Raw genomic sequence first — 19980 nt, 5'->3', positions numbered from 1 at the left:
GGAGGTCAGCTGAGTAGAGGGAGTTCGATTCGCACCTCAGCCATCCGTGAAGTGGTTTTCCGTGGTTTCCCATCTGCGCTACCGTGGTGTACCGTCTCTCTGTAGGCTGCATCAAACTGTCCTTAGACGTCTTTGAAATCTAATTTCCTCCGCTTGTAGGTTGACCTGTTTTCTCTCCATAACCGCTTTCTATATTGAGGTTATTCTTCTTTACCCTAAGAGCTATATAGCAGTGATGTCTTCAAGCAGCTCATCACTAGCAGCGACTGTCCTCGAGCTGTTCCACTACCTCTTCAAGGGCTTTAACGAACTCTTGCCCTTCCTGCGGTAAACAATAGGATGTTGTAGGCTCAACGCTGGCCTTAAACTGGCACATGATATCCGAGTTTGATTGACATCATCAGTAGCATATAACATTTGGATGTAATGTTTCATATCTTCCGGAGAACAGTTGGAATTTCTTATCGCCTCGGAAGCACCGAGGCTGAGAAGCAATGATTTTACCCTTTGCTTCACAGCTGTCGGAAGAAGATGGTCATAAAATTTTTCGAACCCTCGAAAGCTGAGAAAGATGGTTTTCAAGAATGATTTGATTACTTCTTACTGCTACAGTCTATTTAGGTCAGTGTCTTTAGGGAATACATGAAAGTGTATGTTTCGTTCCTTCGCGTGCCTGGTATGATTTGTGCGGCCTGCAATGGCACAACAAACCATACTGAAAAGTGTACACTATTACTGCTTTTTACGTTTTATCACATAAAATAAACACACACGGTTTGTTATACACCACGATGGTATGGCTCTTGCTTGCCTGTCCATAGCAGGTGAGGCCGCCTGGGCAATGTACTGGCCTTCCTCCCCAGTTGTATCCCCGGCCAAAATGTCTCGCGCTCCAGGACATTGCCCTCACTGAGTCAGTCTCCGGCAAGGAAAACCAACCGCAGAGGGTAAACACATTGAATTAAAATTATTATTATTATTATTAATGGAGAAAGTACATGGCCCCATGTACACCAAGCTGCCTCCATCCCCACTTCAGTTACAATTATAATATTATCACCATATTTCTAAAGACACAGTACATTATTCAGAGGGTGCAGGGTCAAGTATTTCTATTTTCGTGCACGCGGATCTCCACATTATCTGCTCTGTATGCTTTGCACTTTATTTCCTTCACATGCTTGTTTCATTTTGAAATCATTAATACAAATATGAATACCAAGCAGTTTTATGGAGATGCAAGCCGTCGGGTTCTTGGCACGCGGTAACTGTGTTCCCAGTCTAATTAATCGGATGTATTTTCACTCGTGTACATTTTATTTACATCGCACCACACAGCCACATTATGAAGGTCTGATTGGAGTCTATCCACAATGTTCTGATTTCTTATGCCTCTGTAAATGATGGTGTCATCAGCATACTGTGTCACACAGCTCCGTAGATGCAGCAGAACAGAAGTGCCCCTATCAACCCCGAGGTGTCTGATCTTTGATGTCACCTGGCCCACTGAACACAATGCACTGCATTCAGCAGTTTGCTTTGAATGAACTTGGTAGATATTACTTTTTGGTCAACTCTTGTTTTCTAACATACCCTTTGTGGTTCTCTTTCTACTTTTCCGTTTCCTTCCTCAGGTTAGTGTTAAAGGAGAATGGTAGCAAAAACCACGACAACCACGTAACTGCAAGAAGATTATTAGGGCCCGAATGTTTTGAGAATTTTTCTTTTTTGTCCAATATTGAAACGAAATGTAATACATAGACTGTATTTCCAACAAATTCTGCGACCACACAAGGCGCTTGAGATTGTTCGGAATGTATAAGGGAGCTTTTTGATGACAGCATCGTGGCCTGCACGTTCCCGTGATCTCGGCATGTGACTGTTGTTGGTGGGAAACAGGAATAACCCACTTACTGTAAAACATATCAGGGTAGAACGGTTACAAGTGAAATAAACTACTGTATCTCATGAACGTCTGATTGCACAGGGGTAGAACAGTTTCATCGGCTATTGTTGATCGAAGTTGTGAGGAGAACTTGTTTAGCGACTGCTGGGAAGTCAGTGAGATTCATTTGAATTGTTCTCAATATCAATGGCTTATCGAGATTGCCTTTCGTTTTACACTGGTCTCTTCTGCCACAAAATTGTGAAACCTGCAAACATTTCAACACAAGAATGACAACCTTCAAAAACTCTAACAAGTACAGGAGCCACTTTAAAGATGGCTGCAAATTCCCAGAACAATCCCTAGCTTTTGTGAACCTTCAACCATATCACGGTATGCTCGAGGTACAAGAGTTCTCCTTATGTAGATGATGTCAGGTCAAGGAGTGTCCTTGTTCCGTTGCTTAACTAGATCCAGCATCATACTGTGCCCTGTTTTTCCTTTCATTTGTCATTCCAGAGCTTGCAGGACCAAAAGTCCTCCTTAATTCTACATTATAATTATTGGAAATCTTGTAAATGTTTCTACTAAATCAATAACTATAGCATAATGCAACTTGTGATAATAAGAATGGATCTTTTGAAATGTGCATGAACACGCATTGGGTACAGAGGGAAGAGAGTTCACTGTTCCTGACCAATTAGTTTTTTGTACTTTACACAACACGTGGTTTTTCTGTCCTTTTTTTGCTTCCACAGTCTTCACATCTTCCTGTATGGTGTTTTCCAAGGATTGTACTTTTTCTTTTCTCAGTTTTTTCCAGAAAGCTGCTGAATATGATTTCGGAGATTTCTTGGGGGAGTCAGTATTTTACTTTTCCATGTCAAATATTTCTTTATGAGATCCAAGAACAGCATTTTCAAGTAATATCAACGGAATGTAGGTTCAGAGTTGAGATTTTTTGCTTTATAGATGACTTGAGCATTGATAGTAACAATGTTAAAATGCCATCGAGGTGATGTGTCAACTGTGTTGTCTTCTTGCTGCCAAACTCTTCATCAATGGCTGCATTGTAATGCATAGTAGATGATAGGAGAGGCAGTAACCACAAAATCTACATCTTGTTCACTTTCTTTGACAGTGTCAATTTCTGAGTCATCGCTAGCCTGGATGTCACTGTCTTCCTTGGGAACATCTATGAGGTTTGTAATTTCGTTCTGCACCTTCAATTTCTGAAATTGAGTAAAAGTTTGCATAATCTTGCTGAAAAATGCACACATAGTAAGTACACTTGTCTAATAATAATTACTGCACTTGTTTTATCCAACACATTCATACTAAAGACCAAAGAAAATATATTAAACTGATTTTTTTTTTCAGTTGATCGTTTAGTAAGTTCTTTAAGCAAGTGTTAATCTGTGTATCAGCAGATTGTGCTGTGTTTGTTCCTATACCACTTGTAGGCATTTTCAAGTGTGGATTCTATTTGAAATGCAACAAGAATGACCGAGGCTACAGTACGTCAGTCGGGAGAGCATTGGAAACGAAAACTACCAATGTCTCATTTTTGTTCTGTACTTCAGTGAACACTACACTATTTATTTGTTTAGTGTATGATGCTACAGTTGACAATTGACTACATACAAGTTCTTAACAAGCACACACACAAGAACTCTATATACATTTAAAAAAATATATATACAAACTCCACATTAAAAAGGTTAATGTGGGGGTCTTTCAGTCCCTTAGAGACTAATGTCCAGCTCTTCCAGCCAAGAGAGTGCCTCAGGGATCACTCGGTGAATGTCCTCAATGGAAGCAGCAAAAGCTCGCAGGCGGCAGTCCTTAAGAATGTGCAGGATGGTTTGCACTTCAGCATTACAGTCACAAGCTGCAGAGGCTTTCCAGCCCCACTGATGCAGACCAGAAGCACTTCTTCCGACTCCGCAACGTATCCTGTTGAGTGTGGGCCGGGTGGAGCGAGAAAGGTTGAACCCAGGCAACTTTGTAGATGGATCCCTGACGTTGACGGTGCCATGAGGGTGGGATTGAGACCATTTGTGTTTCCATATTTAATCAGCTTGAAATGGGAATTGCCGTCTTCGAGGCAGGTTTCCTGTGATTTGAGTTTCATTATGGCGCATATGGGTGAAAATTACCCAAGCAAATTTGAAATGTATATTTCAGTTGTTTCTAACATGCTCTTCAACCCTCGCCTCTCACTACCTTTCTAGTGGAGACTGAAGTAAGTTTGTAAATTCTTAAATATTGACGCCCATTAAGTAGAGATTACAAGAAAGTGAAAAAACAAGTCGACAAGTGGTATTCAAACACTTGAAATAGAATTATATTGCAATTATATCAGAAACACCAAATGATTGTTGCTGTATACCAAATAATATTAACTATAATCATCTTGATCTTCTTCTTCTTCTTCTTCTTCTTCTTCTTCTTCTTCTTCTTCTTCTGCAGCTTGTCCCTGCACGCACTGCGGTCGCATGCCCTTTCTGACACCACGGGATCCCACCCCAACAACACCGGGAATCAAACCAAGAGGTGCAAGCAGGCAGTTAAGCCACTTCACCACCCTGTTGCCCAACAACGATAATAATAATAATAATAATAATAATAATAATAATAATAATAATAATAATAATAATGTATTGTACCGGTTACGACCTGTACATAAGTATTTTTTGAGCATAAGTTACGTTTATTTACCACGCGGAATGTTCCGAGCGCGCCTGGTTTGTTTTGGAGCAGCGAGGACCAGCTAGCGAGTGTATGACGACTGTGAGCTGTGACGAAGCCACAGGGGCTAGCTAGACCGCCTGCTCGTCTCAACACGTGTTACCAGCCTTGACTGGTATTTTCTGGATTCCACGTCACTTGTTGTAGAGAGTTCGATGGAGAAAATTTTGAAATTTCTATAATAATGATGCTAGCGAATTGAGCGATATGTCATCTTGTTTGGGATCACCTAAACGTCCCAATGCTCGAGTTTCAAGCAAATCCATCGAGGGATTCGGGAGATATTCAATCAAACCGTATTATGACGTAGACATCCCGGATTGAATAAAAGGAGGACCTACTGTAGCCTATTCACACAGTCTCAGCTGAGTAGTCAGCGGGGACACTCTTGCTGCTACTATCATCGTGGAACTCTGTCATTATACAAGTGTGGGAAGACGATTCTTCCAAGTACTATAAAGTGGACTCATAAGACTTCGAGTGTTGTAGAAAATTTTCTAAATCTTTGTAATTGAACTTAGAATATTTACAAGTGTTCATGAAATGGACTTGTATTATTTACATGGGTTCGAGACCAGAATTCTTCTAAGTGTTCATTGAATGGACTTGTATTATTTACGTGCCTTCGAGACTGAAACTTTTCTAAGTGTTTGGACTTGTATTATTTACATGTCTTCGAAGCTGGAATTTTTCTAAGTGTTCACTGAATGGACTTGTATTATTTTCATGTGTTCGAGTCCAGAACTTTACATAAAATCAGCTTCATGGTCCGTATCGCACTTCAATAGATTCACAATTAAGTATTTATTTATTTTCCACCTAGTCGATACAATGATTGCTTAAGGCAATTTTTAATGGTCACTAGTGTTATGTGGCTGAAGATGTTGATAATATACAAAACATGTACCACTTTTGACCATTAAAAATTGCCTTAAGCAATCATTGTATCGACTAGGTGGAAAATAAATAAATACTTAATTGTGAATCCAGAACTTTTCTACGTGATAATTGAATGGACTTGTATTATTTACGAGTATTCGAGATTGGAAATTTTCTAAGTGTTCGTGAAATGGACTTGTATTATTTACATGGAATATTTGCGACTGTTGAGGAACTCATCCTTCTAATAGACAGTGATTGATTAACATTGCTAGTGGTGAACTTTAACTTTCAACGGCTTTAAACGAAGTTAGGATTTCACTTACATTTACTCAAAGACTTGTACATTTGCCAGTGTTGGTTTAAAAGACTTATAAATTTCGTCAGTGAATTTATTTATGTGGAAGGACTTGTGTTTTCGTCAGTGGTCACTCAAGGACTTTATGAATTTCACCAGTGATAAACTTTAAATATATTCAAACTTCCAAGTGAATGGACTTGTGTTTTTCATTCGAGTTTAGGCAAAGACTTGCACCTTCGCCAGTAAGGAACTTTGAATTTAACTATAATTTCACAAGAAGGGACTTGTATTTTTCGTTGCCAAAGTTATTCAGGGACGAGGATTTTCCTAGTGATGAACTCTAAATTATTAATACCACTCATATCGTTTTAGGAGTGTTGGAAGTCTTGATGTACAATTATCAAGAACTCTGCTTATAAGTTGATCATCCAAGGTTTTCATGGCCTCAGTGCTACTAGTGACCTTGGGAACATCAATCCTCTCAGTCTCATTGGGCTGAGGTTGTATATGACTATCTACAACATCGCCTGGATCACCGGGGTTCAACCCGGGCCTCAGAGTTTGAGACATCTCTACTTGCCGTCAATCCAGACAGTCCAGCTGCCTCTGTCTGGAGTACCTGGAGTCCCTGGAATCCCTGGAGTCTTCTGGAACATGCTTCAACCAGCTTGGCTTGGTGAGCTGGAGAACCCGAGCCATACTATTGGAATACGAGGAAGACAATCCATTTCTACTTAGAGGTGATGTGCAAATTCATGACTTATTTGAATAAACTCTTGTGCAATCAGAGTCAAAGTTTTTCTGTAGATAGGACCCTACCTCCTGTACCGAGCCCTAGCTACAATTAATCCAGTTTTTCGCCCTGAGAACTATAGTCATGCTACTTTAAAATTTTATCTGAGAGTCGGGCTCTTTTACTGATACAGTATGTATGTATGTATGTATGTATGTATGTATGTATGTATGTATGTATGTATGTATGTATGTATGTACGTACGTACGTACGTATGTATGTATGTATGTATGCATGCATGCATGTATGTTATTAAGCCCAAAGGCTGGTCTGATCCTCTACAGCTCCACCAACAGCTGTCATAGATAGCCTAGGCATCACTGAAGAGGCATACTAGGGAAATGAGGAGTGAGGTAGTTTCCCGTTGCTTTTCTCACTGAGCCAGAAGTCGCTTCTTGCCACCAAAAGCATGTATTGTATGTATCGTTGTTGGGCAAAGAAAACATTGTAAGTCCTTCGGAGTAAAGTTAACGGAAGAAGTGTGCGGTCAGCAACTGCGGGAAAACTGTTCCCGGCATTTTCATTGATTAATGATAGCCCAATTATTCGACCATTCCTCCCTCAGGAAAAATGTCAAGCCTTCATAAGACAGATGGAGCAACGTGGTTTTCTCATGAGTGCAATTATGTGGTTGTGATTGCCTAGAAATGATGTGTACTCTGTACACTGCTACTGGAAGTGAATGAGTGGCTTTCGAAACAAAAGGAGCAATGCGGCATGTAGTGTAGTGTTCACTGAAAACAGTCAGACAACCCCGATGAGTTCTGTTCTTGATCACGAGTGCGAGTTTAAACTCTTATTGTTCTTGTTCTGGTGGTTTTGCAGGCGCTGTCTACATCATGTGGCCAGGTGCAAGTCCACAAGCTCAAGGGAGGTCTCTCGTACCAGTCACCAGCACTCTTCACCGAGGAGCTGGAAAGGTTCCTGCTCTACGCGAGTGCATCGTAATGAGTGAGAACATCAGTGAGCAACTCACTGTGGTAAGGCAGTGATAGCTGGAAGGTGCAAACAAAGTTACGAAACATATTCTTTGTTATAATTTTCAGTCCACTGCGATGTTTTTGTATGCCGTACCAGTGTTACATGAAATGGAGATAATTTTTTGAAATATTGTACAGTCTTCTGCAGTAATCTTTTTTTTTTTTTTTTTTTTTTTTTTTTGCTAGTGGCTTTACGTCGCACCGATCTGCTGTAAATATCACCACTTTACTTTGTCTACATGCGTAGTCCGTCCTGATGAATTCTAAAATCAGCTCATTCTGTAATGCATAAGAAAAATGTTATTCATAATTTCTGATCGTATGTGATGTACCTGAGGCATTAGAAGCCAACTTGCAAACATGCACTCCAATGTCAGATTTAGTGAAATCATGCACAACCATGAAATGTGTGTTCTCCTTCAGCAGAAGAAGGAGTGAACAACTTATTGTGCGCAGTACGGAACTAATAATGTTGTATGTTTTCAATGGGGTCCAGAACGCGTAGTCCGTTTTCTCTGTCATAGGAGAGAGAATTCTAATTCACAGCACGCATATACCAAGACAATAAAATATACTTAACATACTCAGAAGCTTATTTGGACGAATAGGAATATGAAATTTTACTGAGTAGTTGTCTACATTTCTCTTCCCTGTCTTTTTTTTTTAATTATTATTTTAATTTCAAAATAAATTTCTATTGCAGTTCAATTTATATGCTGTAAGCCAGCCACATGGCCTTTTACCGGGAGGCCGCAGGTTTGATTCCCAGCCAGGCATTTAAATTCTGGACCAAAGGTCGGAAGTAATGGACTGGAAAGGTTACTGACTCCATCAAAAAAGGCGAGCAGTATAGCCAAGAATGTCATCTTAGTGTGGTTGATTTACTGTTCCCAGAGATTGCTTAGCAACCTTCCAGCTTTGCTCAATACCAAGCGAGTTGCTCTTACGCGCACATTCATTTCAGTCACATTTATGAACACCGGAGAGTTGACACTTCAGTGTTGTTTGTTCATAATTTAACAGTCACTTGGAAATGTTGTTTTGATTCTCTGAGTATTTTGTCTTGTTGAATATAAGCCCGATGTTCTTACAGAAGAACAATTGGCTCTTTTCTTTTTTACAATGCGAGGAATGTCAATAGGTTGATAGTGTGCCAACCTTAGAAGCACTCTTGGGATTTTGTGGTTCTTCAGTTTCGAAATGGTGTGTATAATCGTGGCTGAGGTTGGTAGTATTTGAGGAAATTTCTAAGTTCTAACACTGCAGTTAGGGGTCAGCCCAGTTTTATGTCCTTCCAAGGTATTCACTAATACATGTTTGTCATGTGTATTCAAACACCACCAGTACCCAGTTCCTGAACCATGGCCAAAGTCCACAAGATCTCTGAATCGAAGGCTGCAGTGCTGACCGTTCAGCTAACAGGCTGGAGAGGTTTACTCGGCCTACAGCAAGGACAGCAACATCGGAGATGGTGAGAACAGAGCCTAGCAGAGTCTGGCATGCAGCTGTTAGCTGATTGTAATTTTAAACAGCAAAACAATACGATCATCAGTCAGAGTGCTTTCAGTCCAAGTGGTATAATCACGTTCCCAGCCTTCACGATATCAGCAGTCGCATACAGTTACGAACGTGCAGCCACCGTTCACTAACCAGGTCCTCAGTAACGGAGTGTTGGCAAAAGAGTGCTTCAGGTGGGTGTTGCACTCATTGCAACTCACAGCACACTGCTCTCTGTAAAAGCCCAGAAGATGACGTTTCGAGAAGGAGATAGTGAAGAGGACATTATCCGAGAAACTGTCAGGACAAAGCGCTGACGGAAGCACCCTGAATGCTGTTTTATCTATATTCATATCAGTTCATTGACATGGAATAAATTACATTTCATTTGCTTCATCAGGGTTGAACGAGGAGTGGATTTCCGAGGAGAATTCTCAATAGTGTGGATGTTGTAGGCCTGCCACTTTGGGAGCAGTCTCTCACATTTCCTGTTGTGAACACACATTTTCCCCCCACTGCAGCATTCTTGCTCTCGTCGCTTGTTTCACACCAAAGTGGTCTAAAAATGTAATTTATAGAGCCAAATGAGTGTCAATGGTTACCATCTTTTCAATGCAGATTATCTTGAAATAAAAGTCGGTACACGCACTTGTTTACTGAAATACTCGCTGAATCGTCAACTCTCGAGTGTTGTGTGCACATTCCGTCCATTATCTAGTCACATTGTAAGAACATTTCCATGTTTGTAATATTTTCTAGTCTTGTAAACATGTAGTCAACAGGGGATGTGTAATGTTATCTTTGTTGATGTTCTCATGGCTACTTGGTGAGGGACCTGTGTTTGAACTAGTACTTCACTAAATGGTTTTTGACTGTTACATGAGGACATCACGTGATTGTAGCGTATTTTACAGGTCGACATATGGATTAGACTTATAAGTAGATTGATATATTTTTATCATTTACCCTTTAATAGTGTGTTTGAGGACTTATAGAACAGGTGTGTTTTGTGGGTTATTGATGAAGGAACTTGGCCGCCTGTTGTGTACTTCACATGTTCATTGTACAAAAGCCGATAAAGTTGATACGGTTTTCATTTATGGTAAATGTAATCAAATGCAGCAGTGCTCCCCAGTCTGTCTTTACTACGAACTTTACAAAAACATTTCGGGCCACACTAAAAGACGCCACCAATGTACAGCTCTAACACACAATCCACGTGTCTGCATTCCCTTCCCGCATTTCACTTATTCGGGAACTAATCGATGATATATTATTTACAGTCTGCTCTGGCTAATTCCACACAGTTAAGATGTATTTAAAATAAGCAAGTCAACTCGCATATCTCTCCGCTTGTGAAAAAGTGGGGGTTAGTAAATAATCAAATAATTAATTGCTATATTATGGACAGGACATCAAAACGCAACAAGTATTTCCATTTCTCAACAAAAATCCTGTCACGATTATCAAAACACTTTCCACTGAATATATGGCAGTCGTTGTGATATGGATGTCCAGCCTATTCCAGCAGTAACAGATCATCGGAAGGTTGGTCAGTCCAGGCACATAAAATGGCTTGCACATTCACCAGGGAAAATTAAAACAAGTACCGTACCAAGAAACCAGGAGGTTGTATAACACAGACATGCTCTGAAGCAAGTCTACAGTCGCTAAGGTGATAACAGTGTTAATGATGTTACCATTGATGCTTTCATGGCCCGTACTTATGGACAGGATATAGGCTTTCTGGGCTTATGCCGTGTCAGGAAAATAAGGTGAAATTCTTTACGTTTTGCAGAGAACTTACTTCTGCATCTTCAGAAGAAAATCTCGACTATTCATGAGGAAGAGTTCTCCAAGAACGAAAGTTTGAATTTAGACGTTACTAACAGAAGTGTAAGTGGTACGTTCATTCGCGACCAGATGGTTCACCATATGCTTACAGCGGAAGCTATCGGCACCATCAGAATCCCTCTGTGATGTACACACATATGAAAGTATGACACTGACACAAGCATGCAATGAAACATCTGGTGATGAACGTATGTATGTGGAAAACACAGATCATCGGAAGATCTTTAGTGGCTGGCAACCAGGTATTACTTAATTGATAGCCAGTGTTCCTGTTGAAATTGTTAGGATTTCTACATATTTCCACAGCTTCCCTTATAATCCTGGACCTGTAGTGTCTAGTGTGGGTAAGAGCTCGAGCGTCTTGGAACATGACATCATGACCCGAAGATAGGGCATGCTCAGCTATTGCCTATTTGTCTGGCTGGTTGAAACAAATATTTCGTTAGTGTTCCTTGATACGAGTACCGATGGACCGGCATATTTGGCCAGTGTATACCTTACCGCAAGTACAGGGAATTTTGTATACCCCAGGATGTAACAGTGGGGACAGTTTGTAGACTGTGAGCAATTTTAGTGACGGTGCCAAACACTGTTTTTATATTGTGTTTGCGGAGGACCTTCACGGTTCGATCTGTGGTGTTGTAGGCAGTTGCCTTCACTTCATCTTTCTGTGAGCTTTGCTTGGTTGTTTCTCTGGGATGCAGGACTTGGCAAATCGTAAAGAATTTCACCTTATTTTCTTGACACTGCATAAGCCCATCATGTCTATAACGTTAATGATCTTGAAAACACAATTAAAAGGCAAATCAAAAAGATCAGTATAAATAAAATATCCAAGTCAACTTATGCCTATGAAAAAACTATTGTTATTGCATTATGTCCTCGGTTTTCTTAAGAATTTTTTTCTATCACTACAAATAGCCTCGCCCTGTAGCGTTGCTGTTGGAAAGAACCAAACAAGTGACAGTATGGGAAGGAAAAGGAGATGAGGGTGACCCCTGAGAAGACCTGGGATTGAGGAGGGGAGAGCCCATCTGTTTGAAGATGTGGAGATTGTTCTCATCTCCTGCCATTTGTCAGAATTGTTAAAATGAGCTGATTTTGTTCATGTGTCAAACAGAAAGTTTGTGTGCAATAGGAAGGCAGTAACAACAGTTGCTGTAATACCGTATTTCTCCGAATCCAAGACTACCCCGAACGCAAGACAAACCCCACTTTTTCCTTCAAAAATTGAATCAGGCTTAAAAAGTGCTTTGTGAAATTATATCAATGCCTTTCTTGTACAGTATGCATTATTAGACTATCTTTGTCATCACACCAAAGCCGAACATTGGCTCTCTCTCTCTCTCTCTCTTTTTGTGGCTGCACAGTTTTATTATTCTTTATTTCTGCAAGTTTAATAACCATTAACTTAAAATTGGCATCATAATATCAAAGAGAACCCGTTAAAAATTTGCTGGCAATATGTGTTCCACGTATCTCTACAATATGGAAAATTCTAAATTCCCATGGAGGGAATTAGATATTTTTCACTAACAGCATGTCAAAAACATATCAGATGTAAGGCTTTTCAGGCGTTTGCTCTACTAACCAGCATTTCATCTAGTGTCAGACTTAAGACGAAACGCTGGTTAATAGAGCAAACACCTGAAAAGCCTTAAATCTGATATGTTTCTCTACAATATGACGATCCAATAGGAAAATATTCCTGCTGTCTGTAAAACTGTACAACCAGCTGCCGCTAGACGCTTCGGCTGACTTCAGTGGCTAGCGATGTATAATGAAGGTCAACAGTGTGGTATGGCCATTTCGCTCTTATGTTTTTCGTGCACATGCCTCACAATTTCGTCTTTGACTTCTTTAAAGTGTCGTCGTTATGGGCCACTGGATGCATTTTGGTACAGTACGCGCTTCTTAAACTATCTTTGTCTTCACGCTAACGCCGAATATTGGCTTTAGTTAGGCCTATGCCTTATTTTCGTATGGCTGCACAATTATTCTTCATTTACGTGTGTTTAATAACCATTAACTTAAGATTGGCATCATAATATCAACGAGAACATTTGAAAATTTGCTGGCAATACCTATTCCACGAATCTTTACAATACATTGACAACTAAGTATTTATTTATTTTCCACCTAGTCGATACAGTGATTGCCTAAGGCAATTTAATGGTTAAAAGTGGTACATGTTTCTTAACACTGTTTAGATGAAAAATACATAAATTGACAAAGTAATGCTTTGGAGGAAATGTCCATCACGAAAATGACTGTAATGCTAAGCGTGAAGTACAGTAGACCCATTATAACTGAGTAGCCATGGCCTTTCTAAGAATTCAAAGGCTTTCATGTTTTGATGCCATTCTGCGTATTTGAGAAACATTTCGTAGAGGCTCTCTTCTCTATTTCCCCAAAACCAGTGACGTTACACAGAGGCACTGCACTGTGGACGTTGACGGTCAACAACCTTGGTAGCTGCCGGTGGTGTTCATTACTGTGAATGCAAAGCGACCCTTGATTTTTAACATGAGAGGAGTCTTGGATTCGGAGAAAGAAGGTATTCTGCAAAATGGGTAGTACTATAGGTTTGGGTAAATAGAGAGAAGGATGTTGATGATTATTGGTAGGCACTTCTCTCTGCTGAGGCTGGGAAGCTGGTCTCTCTACTCTATCATCATCATCCAGAATATGGACATTTTTACGAGAACAAAGCCATGAACACTTCATGTCCAGTTATTAGTTTGTTCTCTGTTGTGTATTTTCTGTTCCTTATTTGTGATTAGCATACAGTTGTGTGTCTTGCTTGAAGCTGATTTTGCGCCTTCACTCCAAAAATTGCCCTAATAAAGTTTTTGGAGATACTGTTATTTTGGGGATACCAGATTTTGTGAAATATGAAAGAAAGAATGGTGGTGATAATTATTATGAGTGAAAGTATAACTAAGTAATGGTCTTCTAAAGCTGTAGTATGGACTAATTAGCATTCAGGATATTTTTCTGTTCCTAAGAACTGGATGTTTCATTCAGTGTCTTGACGAGTGATGTAACTTGTGAGACGGAACTTCTGTATCGGTAAGTTGCCTATGATCATCGGTATTTGTTGTCGGGAATTGTCTGTCTCCCTCAGTAAAATGATTCATACAAGGTTGAGTTCTAGACTGTGAGCCTGGAGAATATGCAAGGTACAAGCTTTTCTAACTTGGAGAAAGGTTTATGAATAGCTAGGGGAGTCCTTTACCACTGCTTTTCCCTCAGTGTGTTACGTACAGCCCTTATTGCTTCCTTCACAACTGATGCTTATTCTTCTCTGTCAACAGCTGCCGTCTCCTCCCTGAGATACGGCATCTCATTCTGGGTCTTCCTTCCTTTTCAGGTCTACCCAGTAACACTCATTCTACAGCTTTTTCCTCAGATGTGTAAGTTTTTGTGAATACTAATAAATAATAATAATAAAATATCATAAATAAAAATATATAAATTTAAAAAATACTTATAAACTGAATAAAATACTTGAAGTAAATTAAATTGATAAACATAATTAATCGAAATGTCTGTAGTATGGGCACCAGAGTTCACCAGTATGGATCCCTCGAATTTGGATAGAGCATGATAATTCTTTATATCCCGTGGCGTGTACATAATGCTGCGTACTGGTACATCTGCTTCAGGCCTTACCTAACCTGAAAACAACTAAATAAGTAGGAACTGCACCTAGGTTCATCAATAACTCCACTGATCTAAAATATCTAACTATATTCTTAATAAAATCCATGCATGAGCACCTCATCAACACATTAAAATACACTTATAATACACAAACAAAAGATTGCTGGAAGACTCCATATTTACAACAACAACAATGAAAACAGTGGGAAAATGAAAGCGAGAACTAAGTCACCATTTCTAGTTAGTATGTGTGTATATAAGAACCTTTCACTGTCTCTGTATCAACACGACTTGCCGATTCTCATACTCGGCAGTTATAACATCACACAGATACTGAACCTCATAATACTGTGTTGACAGACTTTAACACTTATTGTAAAGATATATACATTTGAGCAACACACGCTTATCGATCCTGAACATAAATTATGGAAAGTCTGAGATAGCTTTCACCAACAAATAATGCCAGGTTGCCACAAGTGCTACAATACCTAATGCGTAAGCACTCCACAGTTTGTCGATCAGCCACTTTTCACGAACATAACAAGACTACGTTCCACGAACGTTTAAAAAGTCCAGTCCATTGTAGCATTGTCACTCGAATACCATATATCCAGTTTCACTCCCGTGTGTGTTAGCACTACTTCCTTTCCGTACAGTGTGTCTGCACTACTTCCTTCTCGCACAGTGTGTTAGCACTACTTCCTTTCCGTACAGTGTGTCTGCACTACTTCCTTCTCGTACAGTGTGTCTGCACTACTTCCTTCTCGTACAGTGTGTCTGCACTACTTCCTTCTCGTACAGTGTGTCTGCACTACTTCCTTTCCGTACAGTGTGTCTGCACTACTTCCTTCTCGTACAGTGTGTCTGCACTACTTCCTTCTCGCACAGTGTGTCAGCACTACTTCCTTCTGGTACAGTGTGTCAGCACTCCTTCTTTCCCATACTGTGTGTCTGGTTGTCTTTTTTTACGCTATGATGTCGAAGTATATAAAGACCTCAGCATTCCCCTTCCTCTCACATGATACGTCTGGATTGGTCCTTGCCAGCCAATCATGGTAGATCCTCTTGTCAAGACCACGCCATGAACTCCTTGGTCGCAAGACATAAACAAACTCTGGGGTGTTTCACATGAGTCATAGAACTTTCCGAGTACAACAACAAGCTCATCTCATCAGACTGGGATATATACATGACTCGTAAAACTTCCCGACAACAACAACAAGTACATCTCATCAAACACTGGGATGCCCACATGAGTCATACAAATTACCAGAGTTATTAAAGCAATATTTTCCCAGCCGTACAAAACAAATTACTCATTCTAGATATGTGGAGATCTCCCAGCTTACAAATATAAATGAAAAATATACAAATAAAATACTGACGATAATAATAATAATAATAATAATAATAATAAATGGAATACAGACAATATCTCTCACCTCTACATATAGTGCGAGAGTGTTATCACAGATGTTCAAACCGTTCCAAACTGCACACATGTATGCTCTGTTCCTCCAGGGTTAGTTGTAACATTCCTGATAATCTTTTCCATGAACAAGTTCAAGAGAGCTGTGGATGCTTTCACTAAGTTCTCAACTATTTCACACACTTAATTTGTGACAGATATTGACCGATGTCACAGTCGTTACTTATACTAATTTTTCCATGCATGCCAAGCACAGTATTCAGCACAAAATGACCTCTCACTGTCACATCATCTGATCTTGAATACTATTTTGTTAGATTCTTTGAACCTTCCTCTCCTCTAATTAGATATTATTTTACTAGCTTTTGAAGTTTTTAAATTATTGAAAGAAGTCTGGTGTACACCTATTTGGGACAAACTAATTTCTATAGAAGGGCCCAGTACTGGAACAAAACTATAGACATATTCTGTGATAAAAAGAAGTTTTCATTACTTTTCAATCTGTTCTTTGGAAAATCATTTGTCCTATGTTTCTTGAGCACCATTCAAAAGGTGATTCGTGCATTCTTTTGAAACTTATCATACAAAGAAGACCAGGCAAGTTGGCCGTGCGGTTAGGAGCATGCAGCTGTTAGCTCGCATCCGGGAGATGGTGGGTTTGAATCCCACTATCAGGCAGCCCTGAAGATGGTTTTCCGTGGTTTCCCATTTTCACACCAGGCAAATGCTGGGGCTGTACCTTAATTAAGGCCACGGCTGCTTCCTTCCCATTTCTAGGCCTTTCCTATCCCATCGTTGCCATAAGACCTATCTGTGTTGGTGTGACATAAAGCAAAATAGCAAAAAAACAAAAAAACCCACATACAAAGAAGTTCAGACAGCAAACACTTTGATCATCAAGACGTTTTGATATGATGTACATTTTCCTACACAGGTGGTTTATGTGGATGTGTCCAGTCTTCACTGATCATTATTCAGCTGAGTTTATTTGATAAACCAATGTAGACTCTAGGAGTACCGTCAGTTGAGGTAATGAAGGCACAACAAAGGAACTGTTTACACATCCCCAGGTAGGGACCAGCCCTTTATTGTTTATAACTCACTTCTTATTGAATAAAGAAGCATTGATATGAGAATGTGTCTCCTTTCTTACCTGTACCACACATCACCAATTACTAGAAAACTACCAATCCAACCCAACTTCTCTCAGAAGGAATTTTGAATTTATTTGCACCTTATAAGATATCTTTATGGACTAGTTGTTTTTCCTTCTGATGTATGTGACCTCGCTATTAGCTCCCTCCTTTCTCCCTGCAATTTCTCTAACGTGACAATCACTCCTGAACCATTCATAGAAATTACATAGCGTAGAGGGATCTTTGTCTTAATAAACTTATTGAGGTGAATAAACAATTTACTTCATTGAGCTCAAGATATTGTTTCTGATTTTAAGGTGATTTGTTTACATGAAAATACAACATAATAGTATATTATGCAACAAGTCTATATAATGCGAGTATGTTTGTGAAATGATCATAAGTGAACTTCATAATTTTCTTGTCTTGAATACCAACAATAAGTTAATAAGTTAATTAAACATTTAAGGTTTGAGTTTTTACAGTATACCTTACTTTATTGGGAATGAAACGGTGACGATTCGGCTTGCTCTCGACTATTACAATAGGTGATAGGTTATCTGAAACACATATTGCGTTATGCACCCGCTAGGGGTGTGTTCGACAGCAGGGACCAGTGACTCGGAGGTATAAACGGAGAGTACAAGTGCTGTTTTACTCTGCATTAAAATCATCCTCATTACTAGGGATCAGGTTTCTCTTGAAATATGCTCTGAAAATTACCAAGATATGACGTAAAAATTGAAACAGTAAATGAAATGGTGTGTGGCCTCCGGAGAGGCCTGGTGATCTGCACGTCGTGATGCTGAGTGCCCGTGCCGGGCAGCACGCTAACCATTTAGCCATGGAGCTGGACTGGATGATGATGTGAAATATTTCCAGTTGTTCACAAATACTAGCAAATGTCTTCTTTACTTAAGAAAGGCTTTCCTTGCTTGTGCTAGTCTGCATTTTATGTCCTGATTTCTGTCATCAGTAGTTATTGTACTACAGAAGTATCAATATCCATCTATTTCCCCCTAATCTAATATTTCTTGCATCACCTGACTTCATTTGACTGTACTCCATTACTGTAGTTTTTGGATGTATTTATTTTCATCATCTTGAACTCGTTTCACCTGCCTACAGTGTCGTGTTATAAGAATAAATACGAGCTGGACAACGTACACGTGAGGGATCTCATGATCGGTGCGAGAGGGACAGTCCGTAAGAAGACAATAGAGCTGATGAATATGTTCAACTTCAGTTCCAAGGAGTTCATCGACTAGGAGTTGAAAGCGCTCAGGGTTTTCTTTGATATTCAGACACCACTTATATTTGCCAAACTGAGACATAATTTACTTTCATTGTTTTATTTTTGAATAAAATTGATTTTGTGTATTCTTTGTCTTAGGTAGCCTCCGAGTGGAGGAAGATTTTGAAAATAAAATATAAATACCATTTAGTAAATTTATCCAGATCTTCTGCAGTCTTGGATAAATAACACTAGCTCTATCATCGGCAAATATCAAGATGTTTGATTTCCTGTCCTTGGATTGTGATTCCTTTTCCAAATTCCTGTTTCTTTGAATTCCTTTACCGCCTATTCTATATATAATAACTCATTTTTGCTCATTGGAGCTCCCCCCCCCACCATTGCTCTTCATTAGAAGTGTTCATTTGGGAAATTTCTGCTGCAAAACGGTATGTCGTAGTGACAAAAGTATTGCACCACGAGGTGGCCCTGTTACTGCCTACGTGTTTGGTCCTACCACATTTGCTCATATATTGGCGATTTAAAGCAAAGATAGAGGTATACTTCGATACGGAGCAAATTTTGTACGTTTTTCACAAGTTCACATATTTTCATCACATAATGGACAGCTACAGTCTTGGGAGGTGTGTCGAGGATGAAACGATCTACAGTTTTTCTTGTTTAGCGTTTTGCCGCATCTCCATCGGGTACACCTTAGATTGGGCTGAAATTCATGTACAGTTTACAAATATTACTTTCATTTTTCCATACTTAAACGGCAGCTAGAATCATGCAATTTGGCTTGCATACAGCCCACGAACGTGCCAACGAGCCTGCTGATTTTCGTGATTCTATCAGTCTTGTAAGTGTGTCAGACAGTAAAATTAATTATGTTAAATGTACAAAAACGATGTAAAATTGGAAAATGCAGCCCTGTCCAAGGTATAAGGAATCGAGATACGGTTGTGTTGTCCGTTTTGCTATACAACTCACCATTTAGACAGAAAACACCTCGAAACGATAGACTGCATTGTTGCTAAATTGCTTCTATATTTCGTTACCTATATTTAGAGGGGAAAATGTTAAACATTGTAACTGTTTGGAATTTCTCCATCGGTTACAGGCAGATAGCTACAATTTTGCCAACTTGAAATTTTGTAGCGTACCGTACATGGAACTTACTCCACCATGTTGATTTCTGGGGGGTGGGGGGTGGGGATGTAACATTTTGGAACTTTTCCATGCGTGCAGGGTAATGGCTGTAAGTTTCAACTTTCTAGATCATCTGAAAGTGCTAGTCAGTCAGCCATGCAGTTTTAGTACTCATCGTTAGTAGGAGAGCAAAGCCAGTTCTAAAACAATTTTTATCTATGCCACTGCCACCTCTAGTAGTGTACCTGTGCTGGTTCTGACCCGTGGTCATTGACCCCTAGTATAGTAGTATGACTATGCCGATTTGCGAATTTGCATAGGAGAGCGAACCTAACCTCACAGACGCCATAATGGATGGGCCTAACCTTGGTTTTGCGGCCAGTTGCCCTTCCCGACGTGGATTTAGCATAGTAGATCAAG

At 39.7% G+C, this 19980-nt stretch overlaps 1 protein-coding gene across 1 annotated transcript in view; it reads left to right on the top strand.

The window, feature by feature from the left end:
* The window catches only part of LOC136884171 (cytoplasmic dynein 2 intermediate chain 1), a 278007-nt gene extending 270357 nt beyond the window's left edge, over positions 1–7650 (top strand). The window contains exon 17 of the mRNA XM_067156209.2: positions 7435–7650. Within this exon, the coding sequence (XP_067012310.2) occupies positions 7435–7557 (123 nt within the window). The 3' untranslated portion in view covers positions 7558–7650. The remainder of the gene's footprint in view (positions 1–7434) is intronic.
* Positions 7651–19980: the final 12330 nt, after the last annotated feature.

The sequence above is a fragment of the Anabrus simplex genome, chromosome 12 (assembly GCF_040414725.1).
Source record: "Anabrus simplex isolate iqAnaSimp1 chromosome 12, ASM4041472v1, whole genome shotgun sequence".
Taxonomy (NCBI): Eukaryota; Metazoa; Arthropoda; class Insecta; order Orthoptera; family Tettigoniidae; genus Anabrus; species Anabrus simplex.
Note: the sequence above shows the minus strand (reverse complement) of the source record. Positions and strands in the feature narration are given on the sequence as shown.